At 35.0% G+C, this 20,636-nt stretch overlaps 1 protein-coding gene across 1 annotated transcript in view; it reads right to left on the bottom strand.

The window, feature by feature from the left end:
* LOC106079382 (uncharacterized) overlaps positions 1-20,636 on the bottom strand; it is a 39,968-nt gene that overhangs the window by 15,254 nt on the left and 4,078 nt on the right. The window contains exons 3-16 of the mRNA XM_056017886.1: positions 18,140-18,258; positions 17,113-17,219; positions 15,961-16,119; positions 14,515-14,661; positions 13,958-14,016; positions 13,202-13,327; positions 11,258-11,445; positions 9,937-10,085; positions 7,801-7,911; positions 5,787-5,988; positions 4,988-5,081; positions 2,697-2,756; positions 2,553-2,585; positions 1,550-1,690 (exon numbers count right to left, since the gene is read on the bottom strand). Of these exons, the coding sequence (XP_055873861.1) occupies positions 1,550-1,690; positions 2,553-2,585; positions 2,697-2,756; positions 4,988-5,081; positions 5,787-5,988; positions 7,801-7,911; positions 9,937-10,085; positions 11,258-11,445; positions 13,202-13,327; positions 13,958-14,016; positions 14,515-14,661; positions 15,961-16,119; positions 17,113-17,219; positions 18,140-18,258 (1,695 nt within the window). The remainder of the gene's footprint in view (positions 1-1,549; positions 1,691-2,552; positions 2,586-2,696; positions 2,757-4,987; positions 5,082-5,786; positions 5,989-7,800; positions 7,912-9,936; positions 10,086-11,257; positions 11,446-13,201; positions 13,328-13,957; positions 14,017-14,514; positions 14,662-15,960; positions 16,120-17,112; positions 17,220-18,139; positions 18,259-20,636) is intronic.

The raw sequence follows: 20,636 nt of genomic DNA, 5'->3' as shown, positions 1-20,636 counted from the left end.
GTAGTATTGTAACCAGAAATATGTTTCATTAACAAAGGGAAAAATATCTAGCCAAAACGAAATATAACAATTTCAAATTTCAAAATATCAACTCTACATTTGGCTAACGATGTGTAAAAGAGGTTTAGAAAGTGTCCCAAAAAAAATATATTTCATTTTCATAGATTCACATTGAGCGTTTCATTCATACTAGATAAAAAGATAAAGTTGGAATGATAGATAGATAGATAGATAGATAGATAGATAGATAGATAGATAGATAGATAGATAGATAGATAGATAGATAGATAGATAGATAGATAAATAGATATATATATATATATAGATAGATAGATAGATAGATAGATAGATAGATAGATAGATAGATAGATAGATAAATAGATAGATAGATAGATAGATAGATAGATAGATAGATAGATAGATAGATAGATTGATTGATAGATAGATAGATAGATAGATAGATAGATAGATAGAGATAGATAGATAGATAGATAGATAGATTGATAGATAGATAGATAGATAGATAGATAGATAGATAGATAGATAGATAGATAGATAGATAGATAGATAGATAGATAGATAAATAGATAGATAGATAGATAGATAGAGATAGATAGATAGATAGATAGATAGATAGATAGATAGATAGATAGATAGATAGATAGATAAATAGATAGATAGATAGATATATAGAGATAGATAGATAGATAGATAGATAGATAGATAGATAGATAGATAGATAGATAGATAGATAGATTGATTGATAGATAGATAGATAGATAGATAGATAGATAGATAGATAGATAGATAGATAGAGATAGATAGATAGATAGATAGATAGATTGATAGATAGATAGATAGATAGATAGATAGATAGATAGATAGATAGATAAATAGATAGATAGATAGATAGATAGAGATAGATAGATAGATAGATAGATAGATAGATAGATAGATAGATAGATAGATAGAGATAGATAGATAGATAGATAGATAGATAGATAGATAGATAGATAGATAGATAGATAAATAGATAGATAGATAGATATATAGAGATAGATAGATAGATAGATAGATAGATAGATAGATAGATAGATAGATAGATAGATAGATAGAGATAGATAGATAGATAGATAGATAGATAGATAGATAGATAGATAGATAGATAGAGATAGATAGATAGATAGATAGATAGATAGATAGATAGATAGATAGATAGATAAATAGATAGATAGATAGATAAATAGATAGATAGATAGATAGATAGAGATAGATAGATAGATAGATAGATAGATAGAGATAGATAGATAGATAGATAGATAGATAGATAGATAGATAGATAGATAGATAGATAGATAAATAGATAGATAGATAGATAAATAGATAGATAGATAGATATATAGAGATAGATAGATAGATAGATAGATAGATATATAGAGATAGATAGATAGATAGATAGATAGATAGATAGATAGATAGATAGATAGATAGATAGATAGATAGATAGATAGATAGATAGATGGTTATTAATCATCACTGTATAGCGTACTTGCGTTATAGACAACAGTCTCTGATGTATTATCAACCTCTTCGACGTTTGTCAAATTTACATCTCCAGAAACCAATTCAGCCACGGCGTGGTCTGACAGAAACATTTTTAAAGGCTCCTCTATAGCTCTACCTAAAATACCTGTGCTAGCAGAAACACATTTCAAATATCTTTTATATTATCAAGTTACAAAGTTTATATCGACTCACTCTGTCTGTATGTTTGCCTATCTGGTTAAAAAAAATGTTATATCTCCGTCATTTCTCCGGCACCCAATCTCGGATTATTCTGAAATTTCGCACAATTATTTATTTTTTCTTTCTTAACCTGCATAACAGCGGCATCGAGCCTATCAGATATGCTGGGTCCTCCGGGATAGATATACATACAACTTTACCTATTAAATCACTTCCGCATCGCAGCGAGCAACAATAACGACTCTAATAATACATATCCAGCTCTCATTACAGAAAAATGACCACTAGAAATATATGTACTGTCTCAAGTGACCACTGGCTTCAACTGCCCAAAGGATACTACTGACTGTCAGTGACCACTCTCTCGACCATTAAGGTTACTAATGACCAATTTAGTCATTTTACTTCCTGTTTCAATATCAGGAGTTTCACGTGTCTTTCATCCTCATGACCCGAGGTGAACATATAGCAGGCAATGTCAATCGAGAAATGTGACAATAACATTGATATATTTATTATGGATTGATATCGAAAAATGAAAAATAAATTCCATATTATTGAGTTTTATCGTTTTGCCATCCCTCCGTCCCTAGTAATTCATCTTACTTATTTCTAGAAAATATGATTGTAAAATATTTAATTCTATTGTCCATGATTTCACATTTTTTTTGTAAACTTTTCATACTGGATCAAAACCTGAACATTGTTTAACCACATATATACAATTATAGCAATGCTCAATATAGCTTTCTTTTTTCATTAGTGTTTATATTAGTTTTAATTTGATATTTTTGATAGTTACTTACCGGGATATCTGGTTTCGATTGTTTCCCCTGGCTCTGAAAATTTAAAAATAAACAATACAGAACCAAAAATTAAAATAACCAAAAAAAAATAATAGTATCTACTGTTGGTACCATAGACAACGTTACATAGTCAACAGTACTCACTATAGAACTTTCCCAAGTCTTCATCATTATTATCGTCCCTCGATCTACTAATGTCGTCATCTATAAATAGATACATTAGTAATAATGACAAATAATAATAATGATAGTAAAACTAGACATAGCTTTGGTAGGGTATTACCGATCAAGTGTATTAGATCTATGTTAAATATGGAGAATGTTACCTTAACAATTTTTTTATCAATTTCGCCACGGAAATGAAGATAGAATGTACAAATGAGTTTACCAGTTTAGCCGAAATAATTAATATCAAATATAAGATACTGTGAAAACGGGTTTACCCGATTAATCAAAGAAACGTTTCCTTCTTTAATAGAGAAAAAATGAATATAATTTATATTTGGGAGGGGGGTTCAGTTGTGTGAGGGACATTAAACATGCAAGGTCTTCGCAATAGTCTAATGAAGATTTTTGTCAAGTTTTATCAAGATTGGTCAAACGGTTCGGATTTCCATGCGCAACATACGTATACACATACATACGCCTTACTTTCTGCTTTATATAATAGATGTGTGTGTGTAAATATAATGTTGGTTCTGTTTAACTAGTCCATCGTGCTCCTCCTTCGAGCCCTTTGCTCTCTGGTCAACTGTCTTATGGTGTTTTTAGAGTATTTATGAGAAGAAACCGGCTCAGCTCGAACCTATTTGGGTTGATTCCTGGTCAAAGATTGAAACTCGATCCACCTTGTAAGGGAGCCGACAAGCATATACGAAAATTGAAAACAATCCCCAGTTTATCATTGTTAAGGCTTATAAATTAGAAGTGTATTACAAATAGGCTTACATTGACAAGGCTTATTTCAGGTCAGTCTGTCTGTCTGTCTGGGTGGATTCTGTGACATCGTTTGTTCTCCCACATCCAATTTTCGGATCAAGTTACATTCTGCACAATTATTCATAGTCAAAGACAATATGTGAATAGATCAAAAATTAAAAACTAACTCGTTAATCAATTATTGATAAATCATAAGTTCTTTTTGTTTTTATATACAAAAGGGAAGATAATTCTTTCCCTTATATTTAGCTTTGATTTTAAAAAGTGTATTGTGTTATATTTTGCTTGTTTAAACTTTGGAGGTAATAAACGTGACAATGAATTTACTAACAAACGCGATTTAAAATTCACATCGCAAATACAACTTTATTATTTTTTTTTTACAAAGGACTTAACTTCCACCCATCACAAGTTGAACAAAACTAGTTAACCCTTACAAAAACTATCCCACAAGAAATGACGTTCGCGTTTGCGGAAAAGTTCAATAATACACGCACACTACAGATTATGATTAATAAAGTCTTCAGAAGGAGAACAGAGGATGTCAGCGATAAGGGATCTTATCTTCTTATCTTATATAATACCCTAAACCCACGTCCTACGCGTCATGCATTTAGTCATGTATATTAACCAATGAGCAAAATTCTGCCAAGTCACTGGTTTTCCTGGCTAGCGCAGGCAACCCATTTCATGCTCTAATAGCACTTGGGAAGAAGGAGCACTTGCACAAATTTGTCCTAGCGTATGGGACAAGGAATGTGCCTCTATCTTTGTGTCTTTCTGAGTATTTTATTAAATTTTGTTTTTGTATTTGAAGATTATGGTTCAGTGTTTAATATGTATAATTGCTAGTTTACTTTTAAGTCTTCTCTCCTGAAGGCTTTCTAAATTTAATGATTTTACTAAAGGTTTTACTCTAGTGAAATATGAATATTCGTTTGTTATGAATCTCACTGCTCTATTTTGTGTCTGTTCCAGTTTCTTAATGTTTTCTTGAGTTGAGGGGTCCCAAACAGAGGATGCATATATTCTATTATTGGCCAAACTAAGGTTTATGTTCTTATTTGAGTTATAGGTTCAAACTCGGGACCCTAAGTGAAGCGCATATCACACGACCAGGCAACCCACTGAACTTACTCTGAAAGTGATATGATTGAAGTGATATGATTGAAGTGATATGATTGAAGTGATATGATTGACGTGATATGATTGAAGTGATATGATATGAAGTGATATGATTGAAGTGATATGATTGAAGTGATATGATATGAAGTGATATGATTGAAGTGATATGATTGAAGCGATATGATTGAAGCGATATGATTGAAGTGATATGATTGAAGTGATATGATTGAAGTGATATGATTGAAGTGATATGATTGAAGTGATATGATATGAAGTGATATGATTGAAGCGATATGATTGAAGCGATATGATTGAAGCGATATGATTGAAGTGATATGATTGAAGTGATATGATAAAAAAAGAGCACCTACTTCTCGCATTAGCGTTGTCCTCGTCGACCCAGCCGTCACAGTCGTTGTCCAGCAGATCGCCTTTGGTCATTGAAGCCTCAGTCTTCCTGCAGTACTGAACGTTCAGACCAGCGCACACACGCACACACAAATAGGACAACATCATTTACATCATTAAATGTCTAGAAGCGTTTCACTATTAGTTCATTCTAAATAGTGGTGAGCAACTTTTTTTATTACTATTTATATGCTTGACCATCTTGAAATACTTTTAACTACTCTATGCTGTAATATCTTAGTTCTTTTCCTTGTAACAAAAAATATTGTTTGTTTACAACAGTGACCTATCAACATAGCGTCCTTAAAATTGTTATGTTTATTAATTTCACACAGTCTCCCAATATTCCTTTATACATTTTTCTTGCGCTTTTCTTTAGGTAACCTTATAGAGCCTCGATATTTATCCATCAAGGTTTTCTGTATTTTTATAGCTCAGTTGATGCAGATCAAATTTTCTTAATAGATAAATAAGAACAGAGAGGAGACGCGGTGGCTGAGTTCTAAAGCGCTTAACTTCCAAACCGAAAGCCCCGGGTTCGAATCCTGGGATTTTATTATCGGAATCTGTAGGGCGCCTCTGAGTTCACCCAGCTCTAATGGGTACCTGACATTAGTTGCGAAAATTGTAAAAACAGACAATCTTTAATCATCTATAGATCGCAAAGTTTGAATATATATTTTTTAAAACTTAGAACGCATACAATATATATTGACAATCCCTAAAGACATAAACTTATGTTTTGACTCATGAACTTTATACCTTGGAATGAATATTAGATGAGACGAAACCAGCCGAGTGCAAGGAGCTGCCCTGCTGACTCACACCGTGTATGTAACAACCGAATCTAGTCTTGAGTGAGTAGATAGTGAAACTTGATTTCCTCCTGACCATGTACTCAACCACCTGCCAGTGTCCAAGACCGCCAATCCAGGCTACTACGGGATATCTTTCATCTATTTGTCTGAGAAAATAGACTATAGAAGGGTATTTGTTGACTATAAATTATACCATGTTTTGGGTATAAAGTTGTTGTTTTTTTTAATTAAAGTGGTTTATTGAGATTAAAAGTATACATACAAGTTAGAAAGTTTGATTTTTACTTTCGGTTGTGGAAAGTAATTTTAATAACAGTCCTTTCCGTTTTTAAACGAGCTAGACTTAAACATAGAAGTCCAACTTGTGTAAATTTAGCTTGTTGATATAACTTGCATAGCACTCGTACAAAGAAATGACCAGTGGCAGGGGGAGGAGCGGGGGAGAATTTGAAAATCTCCCTGGACCCCCACTTGAGGGGGGCCCCAAATGAGTGTTTTTTTTTACATTAAAAATTAAATACAATTAAATATTACGCAAAATGCCCCTGGAAATGACCATGCCATAAAGTATAACTTCCTCCCCCGCAAAGAGCAATCTAAAATCTTCCAACTAAGGACAGGACACACACTTCTGTTAAATTACCATCTTAACAAAATAAACTCCACACAAATCCCCCTTTGTAGACATTGCGCCCACACTTATGAAACCCTAAACCGCATCCTCTTTGAATGCCCCTTCCTAATCCACCTTAGGACAGACCCTACTTCCACTACTGCCCGACATAACCAACACCCTGTACGGCAGTGCTGAACAACTGAAGAAAACATCACACTATTTTTCCTTGGCACAGTCTGCAAAAGAGCTGACAGCTCAGCAGCAATAAAGCTGGCTAGAAGTAGAAGTATAGCACTCAGGAAGTAACATGATGCGCTGAGTCTTATAAGGTTTCTTGAGACCTATATTTGTTTTAAGTAAGTAACTGATGTTATATAAGAGTGTCTATACTCTATAACAATAGTAGGAAAGTAATGGTACCGAGGAAAAGGGTGATAGGTCAAGCTATGATATTGATATCAATGTGGAACACATTTTCAATAAATGCAGAGTGATACATCAGAACGAAGGGTGCTGACATTTGACTTTTTTTTATATTTTGGCACATCGGCACGATTTAGGCCATGTCGAGCCCATCAAAACGGAGCAGGCTGATACATCATAACGGAGCAGGCTGATACATCATAACGGAGCAGGCTGATTCATCATAACGGAGCAGGCTGATACATCAAAACGGAGCAGGCTGATACATCATAACGGAGCAGGCTGATACATCATAACGGAGCAGGCTGATACATCATAACGGAGCAGGCTGATACATCATAACGGAGCAGGCTGATTCATCATAACGGAGCAGGCTGATACATCAAAACGCAGCAGGCTGATTCATCATAACGGAGCAGGCTGATACATCAAAACGCAGCAGGCTGATACATCATAACGGAGCAGGCTGATTCATCATAACGGAGCAGGCTGATTCATCATAACGGAGCAGGCTGATTCATCATAACGGAGCAGGCTGATACATCAAAACGCAGCAGGCTGATACATCATAACGGAGCAGGCTGATACATCATAACGGAGCAGGCTGATACATCAAAACGGAGCAGGCTGATACATCAAAACGCAGCAGGCTGATTTATCATAACGGAGCAGGCTGATACATCAAAACGGAGCAGGCTGATACATCAAAACGGAGCAGGCTGATACATCATAACGGAGCAGGCTGACATGATGTGATACGCAACTAGGAAAAGGTTATAACTGGTATTTATTGAACATGATTTGCTCGTATGCTTCCGCCTTGCGTGTTATTTCCGCCTAGAAGCTACGCGTAGCACCCCAAAAAGCAAGACAAAGCCGGACTAACATATGTCATACTGTATATTATTAGTAAACATACCGGATTATAGGATCGATCGGTTGATCACCATGGTGTATGTACTTGAATGTGTCCCTGTGTTTCGTTGGCACGACCAGAGTCAGGTAATGGCTGTCACCAACTGAGGGGAATCTATAAGAGTAAATATATCAGGACTGCTTCCATTAAAAAACAAACAATTAATACATCAGATCTTTGTGTTGACTATTAGTTGTGAAAATATGAAAGTATTAGTAATGCTCCAAGTACTTTGGTCATTGTTTTAAAGCTAAGGTATCCCTTTCTCAAGTTCTCTCTTTCTCTTTGTTTATCTCCCTCTCTCTTTGTAAAATCTATCTATTTCTTCATCTTTGTTTGTCGCATTTTCTTTCTCTTTCACTTTCTTTTTCGTTCTATCATTATCTATTTCTCACTGTCTTTCTTTCTCAATCTGTTCGTTCCTTTTTTTTCCCTCTCTTACACTTTCACTCACTCTCTTTCTCTCTTACTCTTTCACTCTCTCTTTCTCTTTCACTCTCTCTTTCTCTCTTACTCTTTTACTCTCTCTTTCTCTTTCACTCTCTTTCTCACTTAATCTTTCACTCTTATCTTACTCTTTCACTCTCTCTTTCTCTTTCACTCTCTCTTTCTCACTTACTCTTTCACTCTCTCTTATTCTTTCACTCTCTCTTTCTCACTTACTCTTTCACTCTCTCTTTCTCACTTACTCTTTCAATCTCTCTTTCTCTCTTACTCTTTCACTCTCTTTCTCTCTTACTCTTTCCCTCTCTCTTTCTCTCTTACTCTTTCAATCTCTCTTTCTCTCTTACTCTTTCCTTCTCTGTTTCTCTCTTACTCTTTCACTCTCTGTTTCTCTCTTACTCTTTCACGCTCTCTTTCTCTCTTACTCTTTAACTATCTCTTTTTCTCTCTTACTCTTTCACTCTTACTCTTTCACTCTCTCTTTCTCTCTTACTCTTTCACTCTCTCTTTCTCTCTTACTCTTTCCCTCTCTCTTTCTCTCTTACTCTTTCAATCTCTCTTTCTCTCTTACTCTTTCCTTCTCTCTTTCTCTCTTACTCTTTCACTCTCTGTTTCTCTCTTACTCTTTCACGCTCTCTTTCTCTCTTACTCTTTAACTATCTCTTTTTCTTTCTTACTCTTTCACTCTTACTCTTTCACTCTCTCTTTCTCTCTTACTCTTTCACTCTCTCTTTCTCTCTTACTCTTTCCCTCTCTCTTTCTCTCTTACTCTTTCACTCTCTCTTTCTCTCTTACTCTTTCACTCTCTCTTTCTCTCTTACTCTTTAACTATCTCTTTTTCTCTCTTACTCTTTCACTCTTACTCTTTCACTCTCTCTTTCTCTCTTACTCTTCACTCTCTCTTTCTCTCTTACTCTTTCACTCTCTCTTTCTCTCTTACTCTTTAACTATCTCTTTTTCTCTCTTACTCTTTCACTCTTACTCTTTCACTCTCTCTTTCTCTCTTACTCTTTCACTGTCTCTTTCTCTCTCTCTTTCTCTCTTACTCTTTCACTCTCTCTTTCTCTCTTACTCTTTCACTCTCTCATTCTCTCTTACTCTTTCACTCTCTCTTTCTCTCTTACTCTTTCACTCTCTCTTTTTCTCTCTTACTCTTTCACTCTCTCTTTCTCTCTTACACTTTAACTCTCTCTTTCTCTCTTACTCTTTCTCTCTCTCTTTTTCACTCTTACTCTTTCACTCTCTCTTTCTCTCTTACTCTTTCACTCTCTCTCTTTCTCTCTTACTCTTTCACTCTCTCTTTCTCTTTCTCTCTCTCTCTCTTTCTCTCTTACTCTTTCACTCTCTCTCTTTCTCTCTTACTCTTTCACTCTCTCTCTCTTTCACTGTCTCTCAATCTCACTTTCACTGAAGCTCTCTCTCTCTCTATCTATCTATCTATCTCTCTCTTTCTCTCTTTCTTATTTTCTCAGTGTTCTACCATCTTCTACACTGTATCTTGTATTCTCTATTTTTCTCTCTCTTATCACTTTCTCTGTCAATCTCGTTTAACTCTCTCTCTCTTTTTCTATCTACCAGTACAATTCTAATTCGTCATTTAATTAATTAGAATGAATGACCACATATCTCCCCTGTTTACATTTTGCCCAAGGATACATGCCTAGTTACATAGAATCAGTGGGACTACTTACTTACATGCAATCGTACATATCCAAAAAGAGTTCCACCGGAGTAAGGAGCATCATGTTGGACTCTAGGCCTCCTCCTCCAAAACAGCTCGACATCTGAGCATACACCACCTGCACTGGGTGTGTTGCTTGCAGCCATCGAAAATCAGATTGAAGCTGAAAAACATAGATATGCATAAATTGTAAAACTCGTTTTAAAGAATAAATAAGTAAAGCTTCCCCTTTCAGACCTTGCGATTTATTGGGGAGGTGATTTTAAAGTGATCTGTTTCTTTCGACAAGGGCTAAAGAGAAGGGTGTCATGTGGCTTGCACAACGACCAACCGCATTTTCTTTTCCCACCTAATGTGAAGTACCTATTAGAGTTAAGTGGACTCAGGAGCACCTTACAAATCCCGAAATTCAAAATCCCAGTCGTCACCTAGATTGGAACCAAAGAGCCAGGGTTCGAAAGCGCTTAGCCACTCAGCCACCGCGCCCCCAGAAGCATAATGACATGTCGACTAAGATCAAGAAATAAAAGACCTACTCAAACAACAAAAAGAAACAAATCAAATGTTTCCTAATGACTCTCAACACTCGATTATTTGATCAGCTGCTGGTGAAGAAAGTTGTCAAAAAAACCTTGTCATTCTTTGTTCTATTTATGATTGATTCTGTATTTTATAAGATAAGATTAAACCATTAAAATATGAAGAGTTTTGTTGGATAAATTGATATTGTAGTAAATAAACCAATGAAAACTCGAAAAATTCACTATTTAGGCCAAGTCCAGCCAGGCATAGGACAAGACTTAAAGCTAAATATTTTGTTACATCTATTATCATTATATTTTTTTCACGTTGGAGACTACACATTGAAAGTTAATTGTAAAATAACTTTCAGTAGTTTTTATAATGAGTTTGAGTAACATACTTATTAGACGGAGTGTGTGTGTGTGTGTTTCCTAGGTGATGATGAAGAAAGGGAGCATTAATTTGTTTGTTCTGGAGAATGATGAAATCAGGACAGGGTCTGTCATACCGTATCTATTGAACGGTTGACAATCTAGAGACGCGAGAGAGTGAAGATGTGTCATTTTTTTGGATTAGCTTTTGCTTATTTGATTATTATTATATCAGTATTTTATGAAAAGTTAATTCTGTGTATATTGAACTTAACGTTCCATTGATTGTTTGTGCACAAGAAAAGTTAGATCAAGTTTTTTAAAAAGTTTATTTATTAAAACTATAATACGCCTGCATCGGTTCAGTTGTACTAGCTGTTGGAAGCTACAAGCCAACGACCAAACTAGATATACTACTGAATCGTAATTCTACAATGCTTACCATCAAAGATGATCCTAGGCCTACAATGTGATACCGCTGATACGTCACTGGTTTTGGGTTGAGGCCGGCAAGAATGGCAGTGGAAAGTTCGTAGCCGGATGTAATGATGTGCACCCCTGTCGAGTTCCTTCCTCTCACGTTGAAGAGTATAAAGTGTTTGCCGAAGGTCTCCACAGGAAGGAGCATTTCTGATTTACATTTGGAAGGGCGACAAATGAGTGATGCAGAAGATAGATCTATACATATCGGAAGCACTAGAATAAGTACCCAAAACTAACGTTCCCCCTTACGGACCTTGTGATCTATAGGGCAGACGATGTAAAGGTCACCTGTTTCTGTGGCCTACGGTTAAAGAGGGTGTCATGTTGCCAGCACAACGATCAACCGCCTTTACGTTTCCCCAACTAATGCCTTAAAGATCCCGAAAGTAGAACACCCAAGTCTTCCCCAGGATTTGAACCCAGAACCTATGTTAGGAAGCCAAGCGCTTTAACACTCAGCAATAGCGCCTCCGAAGCACTAGAATGCAATATATGTATTCATAGAAAATTCGGGAGCTCAAAAGAAGATGGCGGAACAAGGACACTTCTCAGTTATGGAGACAGCTTGCCATCCAATGCTTCAAACGACGCGGGAGGATTTACGTCTGAGTAATAGGATTGGCAACCTAAAACTAGGTTTTTAGTTGGAAGACATTTTCTTTCAATCAGATTGGCTTGAATTGTGTCAAGTGGAATTGTAGATTGTATGATAGGATTAATGTTGCTAGAGGCATGAACTACTGTTGAGGTGATTGTGTACTTCATTGTGTTTTTCGGGTAAAAGTCAAATGTATTTGTTTCTTATAACTGTTGTAGGTACTACTTATTTTTTTTTCAAATAATTTCATTAAATAGTAAAGTAAAGTTTCCCTTTCATACCTTGTAGTCTAATAAACCAGAGGATGTCCTCTGTTTCTGTGGCCTACGGTTTACGAGGGTTTCATTTAGCCAGCAAAACGGCTAACCAACTTTACTTTTCGCCAATTAGAGTCAGGTGCCCATTAGAGCTGGTTGGACCCAGAGGCGCCCAAAGATCCCGAAATTAAAAATCGTATTTTTCACCAGGATTTGAACCCGGGACCCCCGGTTCGGAAGTCGAGCGCTTTACCGCTCAGCCACCGCGCCTCCGATTTCATTAAATATCTTTCCAAAAATAGTTTTTTTGAGTTTTTAAATATTTAATAAGGCCTCGCTCATTCTGAGTATATAGCCAATCACTTCGCTTTTTTTTATTACGTGAGGTTAATACATGGGTGGCCTACTAGTTCGTTATTTTAGTAGTTTGTGGAACATCTATTCGGGCCTCGCTGAACACCAAGGTCCGCAGGACACAGTTTGGGAAACACTAAGTTACGCGGTTACTTGTGCGCTCTGCTAGAAAAAAAAGCCTCTTTAATACCTCACAAACTAACAATGTTAAGGTCATCTTGTTCTATCGCCGAAAGTTAACGAGGATGTCATATCAGCCAGCACAAATAAATGGGTTATCCATTTGAGTTGGGTCCCAAAATATTACGGAATTAAAATCTCAGACTTCACCGAATTTCGAAAGCGCGATCTTTCTTTACTTATCTTATATGATACAGACGTTACTTCAAAAAAAAAGATGATTACGTCCTACGCGACATGCATTTAGTCATGCGTGTTAACCAATGACTTAAATTCGGCCAAGTCACTGGTTTTCCTGGCTAGCTCAGGCAACCCATTCCATGCTCTAATAGCACTAGGGGAAGAAGGAGTATTTGTACAAATTTGTCCTAGCATATGGGATGAGTGTCTTTGTGTCTTTCGAAAGCCACGCGCTTTATCACTAAGCCATTACGCCCCCCCCCCCTCATGCGAAGTAAAGTTATAGGAATGTAGAAGGGACTGTGCATGTGTGAACAAGATTGTTAAAACATACCAGCCGTGAAGGAAATGTGTTCAAGGTCTTCCTTTCCTGGAACAGGCTTACATCTCTGCACTTGGGATCTATACATACAATTCCCCACTGTCACCCCAAACGGCTTCTTTCCTAGCAGTCTGGAGCCTGTAGTTAAGATATGGAAGTAGGAGTATAATGTTTGGCTGATTTTTAACATACTGGTTTTCTCAAGTCTTTACAAAAAGTCTTAGATCTAGACAATATGTAAAAATTTACTTAATTGTCTATTAAGTACAGATAAATACATTAGTCAAAGTTTAGATTAGTCCAACTGGACGTTTTTTTTTTATGTTTTGATTTGTGTTTAGTTTTGTCCAAACTTCTGACATTTTTTTCCAAATGCAAAGTTTGTGTGTTTAAAAAAAAATCAGCATTGTGCTACAAATGTCTGTATTAACACTCTCCAATTTTAATTATTTTTTTTTAGGTTTCAGATGTTCAGCCCCCCCCCCCCACACACACACACAGGACGCCGGTGATGGCGGAGGGCAGGGTTCAAACGCGGGACACTCGAGTCAACAATCCAAACTTCATCCCACACGACCAGGCAACATTGCTTACCCATTTTAAAACTTCAAGTGACACGTTATCGGTAAAATTCTTCCATCCAGTTAAGACTCTTATGGCTCAACATTAAAACTTCTAGTTGTCCTGTTATCTATGTGCCCCATCCATCCAGTGAAGTGCCCATGTGCAGATACATTGTTTCTAGATACATATACATCTAAATATTACCTGTTATAGGACTGTCCAAGCTGTTTGTTTCACAGCTACTTATGACATAAGCCTGGTCACTGTGAACAGAAACATTAAGGTAAAAGTATTTCTAAAATCTTTCGACCACTGGCGGAAAATTGTTGTCTGCGTCGGATTTGGCAAAGTATGTAGGTTGCAGCGGGGGGTTCATAGCAACGGTAAATACTGCAGTCCTCATTAATCTTCGGACTCGAAGATAAACATTATTATTATTATATTGATCATCTGTTTCTCTGGCCCACAGCTAACGTGGTGTCACGTGGTGTCACGTGGCTAGCACAAAAAATGTTTGACATGTTTCGGATGTTTTTTCAGAGTTAAAGATAATTTACTCCCTGTCCAAACCTCCCACAGGAAGACGGGGAATGAGAGGGGCAGGTTTTGAACTCGGGACCATCCGAACTACAGTCCAGCACGCAAACCGCGCGACCAGGCAGCCAACCACCATTACTTTTCCGCAACAAATGTCAGGTAATCTCTTGAAGTATTAGTATGCTTGACGTTTAGACTAGTTATAGAAAAGAAAAAGAAGATACCTTAAGGATAGTCTTATGCTAAAGCTGTCGCCATGTTTGTACGTTAGCTCCGAAATCCGAAGAGAGACGTTATGATCGTTGGAGTTTAATGTCAATTTGATCAAATTGTCAGGTTCAGCTGAGATGATAACAACAAAGTAATGTTTTCTGAAATAGTCAATGGGATCAAATTGTCAGGTTCAGCTGAGATGATAAAGACAGAGTAATGTTTTCTGAAATAGTCAATGGGATCAAATTGTCAGGTTCAGCTGTCATGACAACAACAGAGTAATGTTTTCTGAAATATTCAATGGGATCAAATTGTCAGGTTCAGCTGTCATGACAACAACTTAGTAATGTTTTCTGAAATAGTCAATGGGATCAAATTGTCAGGTTCAGCTGTCATGATAACAACAAAGTAATGTTTTCTGAAATAGTCAATGGGATCAAATTGTCAGGTTCAGCTGTCATGACAACAACAGAGTAATGTTTTCTGAAATAGTCAATGTAATCAAATAAATTGCTAAATACCTATTGATAAGTCATTTTAAATGACTTTTTTTCATAAATCGCTTAAGTTTAATCATTTCTTTATAGTTGTAGTGATGCGAGTTCCTTATAAGTCTTTTAATTGAAACGAATTTAATAATCCTACTATGTACACAAAGCTAGCTTTTATACACAAGGAACCCGCCACATGTTTTCGTTCTAATTGCTTGACAACACACCCACGTGACTACTCTCCAGTCCACTAACGGGACGGGTTCCCTACTCTTGCACGTGAGTCACGGTCGGCTACCCACGTAGCACAACAATTGTGTCACATATCGCAAGCTTGTGTCGCATGTATTATTGGTTAGTCTTCTTCTTATCTTATATGATACAGACGTTACTTCAAAAAAGAAGATGATTACGTCCTACGCGTTATTCATTTAGTCATGCAATGTTAACCAATGATTTAAATTCTGTTAAGTCACTGGTTTTCCTGGCTGGCTCAGGCAACCCATTCCATGCTCTAATAGCACTAGGGAAGAAGGAGCATTTGTACAAATTCGTCCTAGTATATGGGACGCGGCATGTGCCTTTATGTACTATCTTATATTCACAGTCAGTGGCGTAGCAAGGGACCCGTGGTCCCGGGATCAAGAAAATGTCGGTGCCCCCCCCCCCACACACACACAATTTAATGTGTGGCAAAAAAAAAATCAGTAGTCTGAATAATTACCAAAAGACATTCAAATGCATGTAGTTTTAATTCGGTTCATGTGGAGCCCAATCGGTCAATAGCCATGGGCCCAAACGCAATATAACCCAAACTTGCCTTGGTTGGTAAATCACAGACTTTAGGCCCCTAATGGCCGTGGGCCCGGGTTCATTGAGCCCCTTCGCGCCATGGATGCTACGCCACTGTTCATAATGTTATATAAAGAATCATGTGTTCTAGTAATTATTTGTGTTACTATTTACTCCAAGGTAACAACCACGTATGCTTTCCCCCATCCTTCTACTGGCACGGCTGTAAACGTCTCCGATGTGGATCTTCCGGTGACTATCTCCACCAGGAGAACGAAACGTTTTTGTGAAGAAAGCACGAGACACCATCTGAGGCCAGAAGGATTTGCTGGTCTGTGAATAAATAATAAATAAATCATCATCATCATCATCATCAAACTCCATTTAGGTAAGGGCTTGAGAGGCTCAAATCCTCTCTTGCAGAAACCCTGCTGTCTTGCGTAGTGCATAAATGTCTCCATACAGGTCGAGAATTTCGGGTTTCCCAGACCTGTCGAGACGGAGATCAGCAAGTCTGGGGCAGTCAAACAGAATCTGTGCTATAATAGCTAGCTCAGGCCTGAACAGCCTCCATCACGGGGAAGTGCGGTCAGGGCGCCTCATGCGCTCCCAGACTCCAAATAAATAAATAAATAAGTATATACTGAGCTAATACTGTAACTCGCACCCCGATTGCACTATCCCAGCGTGCTATTTGTTAATATAAACAGCGCAAGCCAATGATGCTGTTAACATGCAAAATATAAACAATCCTTTAAAATAAAAATGCTAATCCAAATGGGAAGAACTCCTTCCTTAAAGCTATCAATAATGTACAAGCTATTTCCCCTTTTCAATATAAAAAAAAAATAGTTACAAACATTTAATTGATTAATTTGTTTTTTTTTTTTTTTAAATTGATTCATGTTTTTTTAGGTACAACTAATAAATGATTACAGTATTGACGTCATCGAAGAATGCGTGAGGGAGAAATAACGTTAGCAATATTTAAGGGGACTAAACCCATCACATTTAGCCATATCTATGAATAATGAAGGATTAGTTTCCCTTGTTCATATCAAACATAGTAATTAATTACTAGTAAATTAATTAACTAATTGTGTTTTTTTTTTATTGATTCATGACTTGTTAATGTCAATAAATAATTGTGCAAAGTTTCAGCTTGATCCGAGAATGGGTGTGGGAGAAATGTTGTGTACACAGTTTTTACCAGACAGACAGAGTGAGTTGATAGAAGCTTTGTAAAAACATGACTTTATAGAGCTATGTTAATGAGGAGGAATAAAAGAGACCCAAAGAGAACAAGAGACGTCCTTGTTAACGAACCTTAGGAAAGTGTCAACCTCGAACTGATCTGGAACAAGAGGCGTCAGGCTCACGTGCCTGTTCGACTTCACGTCTGATGTCCAAGTCGACCTAGCAGTCAACACGACCTGTAATATACACTTTGATATTTACAGTGCATATTTTTTCTGAAGGAAGATGTAGTAAGGATGTAATAAAGCCTGTATCTTTTAAGACAGCGCAAGGGGCACACAAGGCCTCAACTTTGTAAACTTACGTATTTCAGCCTTACCATTTCAAACATACATTTGTTATCGAAATAAAGTAAAGTGTCTAAGAATACGAGCCAGGCGGATTGTTCCAACAGGCTGGTAGAGAAGAACTTCCATTGGCCCAGAGTCTCAAGATGTAAAAGTCACGCTTGTTTAATTAATTAAACTTTCGAAAGTTTTAAAATTGCAAATATTGTTAATAGTAACATAAACTGAGTGGTCACAGAAAATAGTGGCATATACGTAATATAGAGACGCACCATAGTTGTCAGACTCTCAACGCGACATGTAGTAACGTCGTTATCAGTATGTTTTAGTTTATCTATGTTATTACTAGTTTGTTGGTGTTAGGCTTTCAAAGTGACAACATCTTATTACAGACAGAGACTCGACTGTGGCTTTTATGCATTCAAGTATCTGGACTTAGTTCTTACATCTTGTTTTAAACGCATCTAATAAACCCATACAAGAAACTCAAACATCTTGTGAATAATTCACAAAGAGCCATTATACAATTACAAGATCAATGCCTATAGCAATCGTTTTTAAAGACTTTACAATACTATACACACTAGATATAAGTAACTCTATAATTGCAGTGGAGGCTACATTGTGATACTTTTCATAAAATATTGAAACAATCTTAAACTTTAAAATTTACTATCTATAGAATCCCTGTTTCTTTAAATACATTTTGAGCTGGTCCATTCATTCTGAAATAATTTCCTTTCCTTCTACCTGTATGGAAATATATTTTGTTTTTAAAGTGTAATTTAGATTTGAAAAAAAAAACTTACCACAGTAGTATATCGTGATTGCACTTTTAGGATAATTTTGAAAATGTTAGCACTGTTAACGTCTCTTGGGAAAGGTGGAGCGGAAATCAAAAATTGTTTCCCTTCTGTTGTACTCACAGCTGGAACAACATGAAAACTATTCACACTTCAACATTCATTCCCTATAACCCCGGTCTACTTTCTTCAGGAATATAATATCTGAACACTCCACGTATAAATCACCCGTGAAACATGTCATGTGATAATCTAGAATGATTCGGCGACTCGTCATTCTATAAGGCCTTAGAGGACCCCATAGCGCCTATCCAGTGGCTAGTGGTTCATTTGTGCTCCGGCCCTTGACTGATCACAGAAAGAAAATATATAATTACTTTTAGAAAAATCTACAAGCTTCAAGCACTGCCAAAGCCGTATAACTTTCAAGAATTTGTAACTATTATTTGTAAAATATACTATAAATAGTGGATTACCTATTAGTACTATTATTAGTACTAAGAACTTTTTTTTTTCCATTCCCAAACTTTTAGCTTCTTGGAAAAACATTGGGTGTGGGAGGGGCATAAATATTCTGAACCTACTTGTACTTTTGTACGCCATTGTTTCCTTCAATCATGTATAACGAATTCATTTTCCAACAAACTATATAGTATAAACATACTAAAAAGTATAACATACTCTAAAGTATAAACATACTCTAAAGTATAAACATACTATAAAGTATTAACATGCTATAAAGTATAAACATGCTATAAAGTATAAACATACTATAAAGAATAAACATACTCTAAAGTATAAAAATACACTAAAGTATAAACATACTCTAAAGTATAAACTTACTATGATGTATAAACATGCTATAAAGTATAAACATGCCATAAGTATAAACATACTATAAAGTACAAACATACTCTAAAGTACAAACATACTATAAAGTATAAACATACTCTAAAGTATAAACATACTATAAGATATAAACATACTCTAAAGTATAAACTTACTCTAAAGTATAAACATACTATAATGTATAAAAATGCTATAAAGTATAAACATACTATAAAGTACAAACATACTATAAAGTATAAACATACTGTAAAGTATAAACATAATATAAAGTATAACTAAACTCTAAAGTATAAACTTACTCTAAAGTATAAACATACTATAATATATAAAAATGCTATAAAGTATAAACATACTATAAAGTATAAACATACTATAAGATATAAACATACTCTAAGGTATAAACATACTCTAAAGTATAAACTTACTCTAAAGTATAAACATACTATAATGTATAAACATACTATAAAGTACAAACATACTATAAAGTATAAACATACTATAAAGTATAACTATACTCTAAGCTATAAACTTACTCTAAAGTATAAACATAATATAACGTATAAACATGCTATAAAGTATAAACATGCTATTAAATATAAACATACTATAATATATAAAAATGCTATAAAGTATAAACATACTATAAAGTATAAACATACTATAAGATATAAACATACTCTAAAGTATAAACATACTCTAAAGTATAAACTTACTCTAAAGTATAAACATACTATAATGTATAAACATGCTATAAAGTTTAAACATACTATAAAGTACAAACATACTATAAAGTATAAACATACTATAAAGTATAACTATACTCTAAAGTATATACTTACTCTAAAGTATAAACATACTATAATGTATAAACCTACTATAATATATCAACATACTCTAAAGTATAAACATACTCTAAAGTATAAACAAACTCTAAATTATAAACATGCTATAAAGTATAAACATGCTATATAGTATAAACATACTATAAAAAACAAATATGCTATAAAGTATAAACAAAATATAAAGTATAAACATATTATAAAATACAAACATGCTATAAAGTATAAACATACTATAAAGTATAAACATACTCTAAAGTATATACATACTCTAAAGTATAAACATACTTTATAGTGTAAACATACTTTAAAGTATAAACATACTATAAAAAACAAATATGCTATAAAGTATAAACAAGCTATAAAGTATAAACATGTTATAAAATACAAACATGCTATAAAGTATAAACATACTATAAAGTATAAACATACTATAAAGTATAAACATACTATAAAGTATAAACATACTATAAGATATAAACATACTCTAAAGTATAAACATACTCTAAAGTATAAACATACTATAAAGTATAAAAATATTATAAAGTATAAACATACTCTAAAGTATAAACATACTATAAAGTATAAAAATATTATAAAGTATAAACATACTCTAAAGTATAAACATACTCTAAAGTATAAACAGACTCTAAAGTATAAACATGCTATAAAGTATAAACATGCTATATAGTATAAACTTACTATAAAAAACAAATATGCTATAAAGTATAAACATACTATAAAGTATAAACATGCTATAAAGTATAAACATGCTATAAGTATAAACATGCTATAAAGTATAAACATGCTATAAA

The sequence above is a fragment of the Biomphalaria glabrata genome, chromosome 18 (genome assembly GCF_947242115.1).
Source record: "Biomphalaria glabrata chromosome 18, xgBioGlab47.1, whole genome shotgun sequence".
Classification (NCBI taxonomy): domain Eukaryota; kingdom Metazoa; phylum Mollusca; class Gastropoda; family Planorbidae; genus Biomphalaria; species Biomphalaria glabrata.
This window is presented reverse-complemented; position numbering and strand designations above follow the sequence as displayed.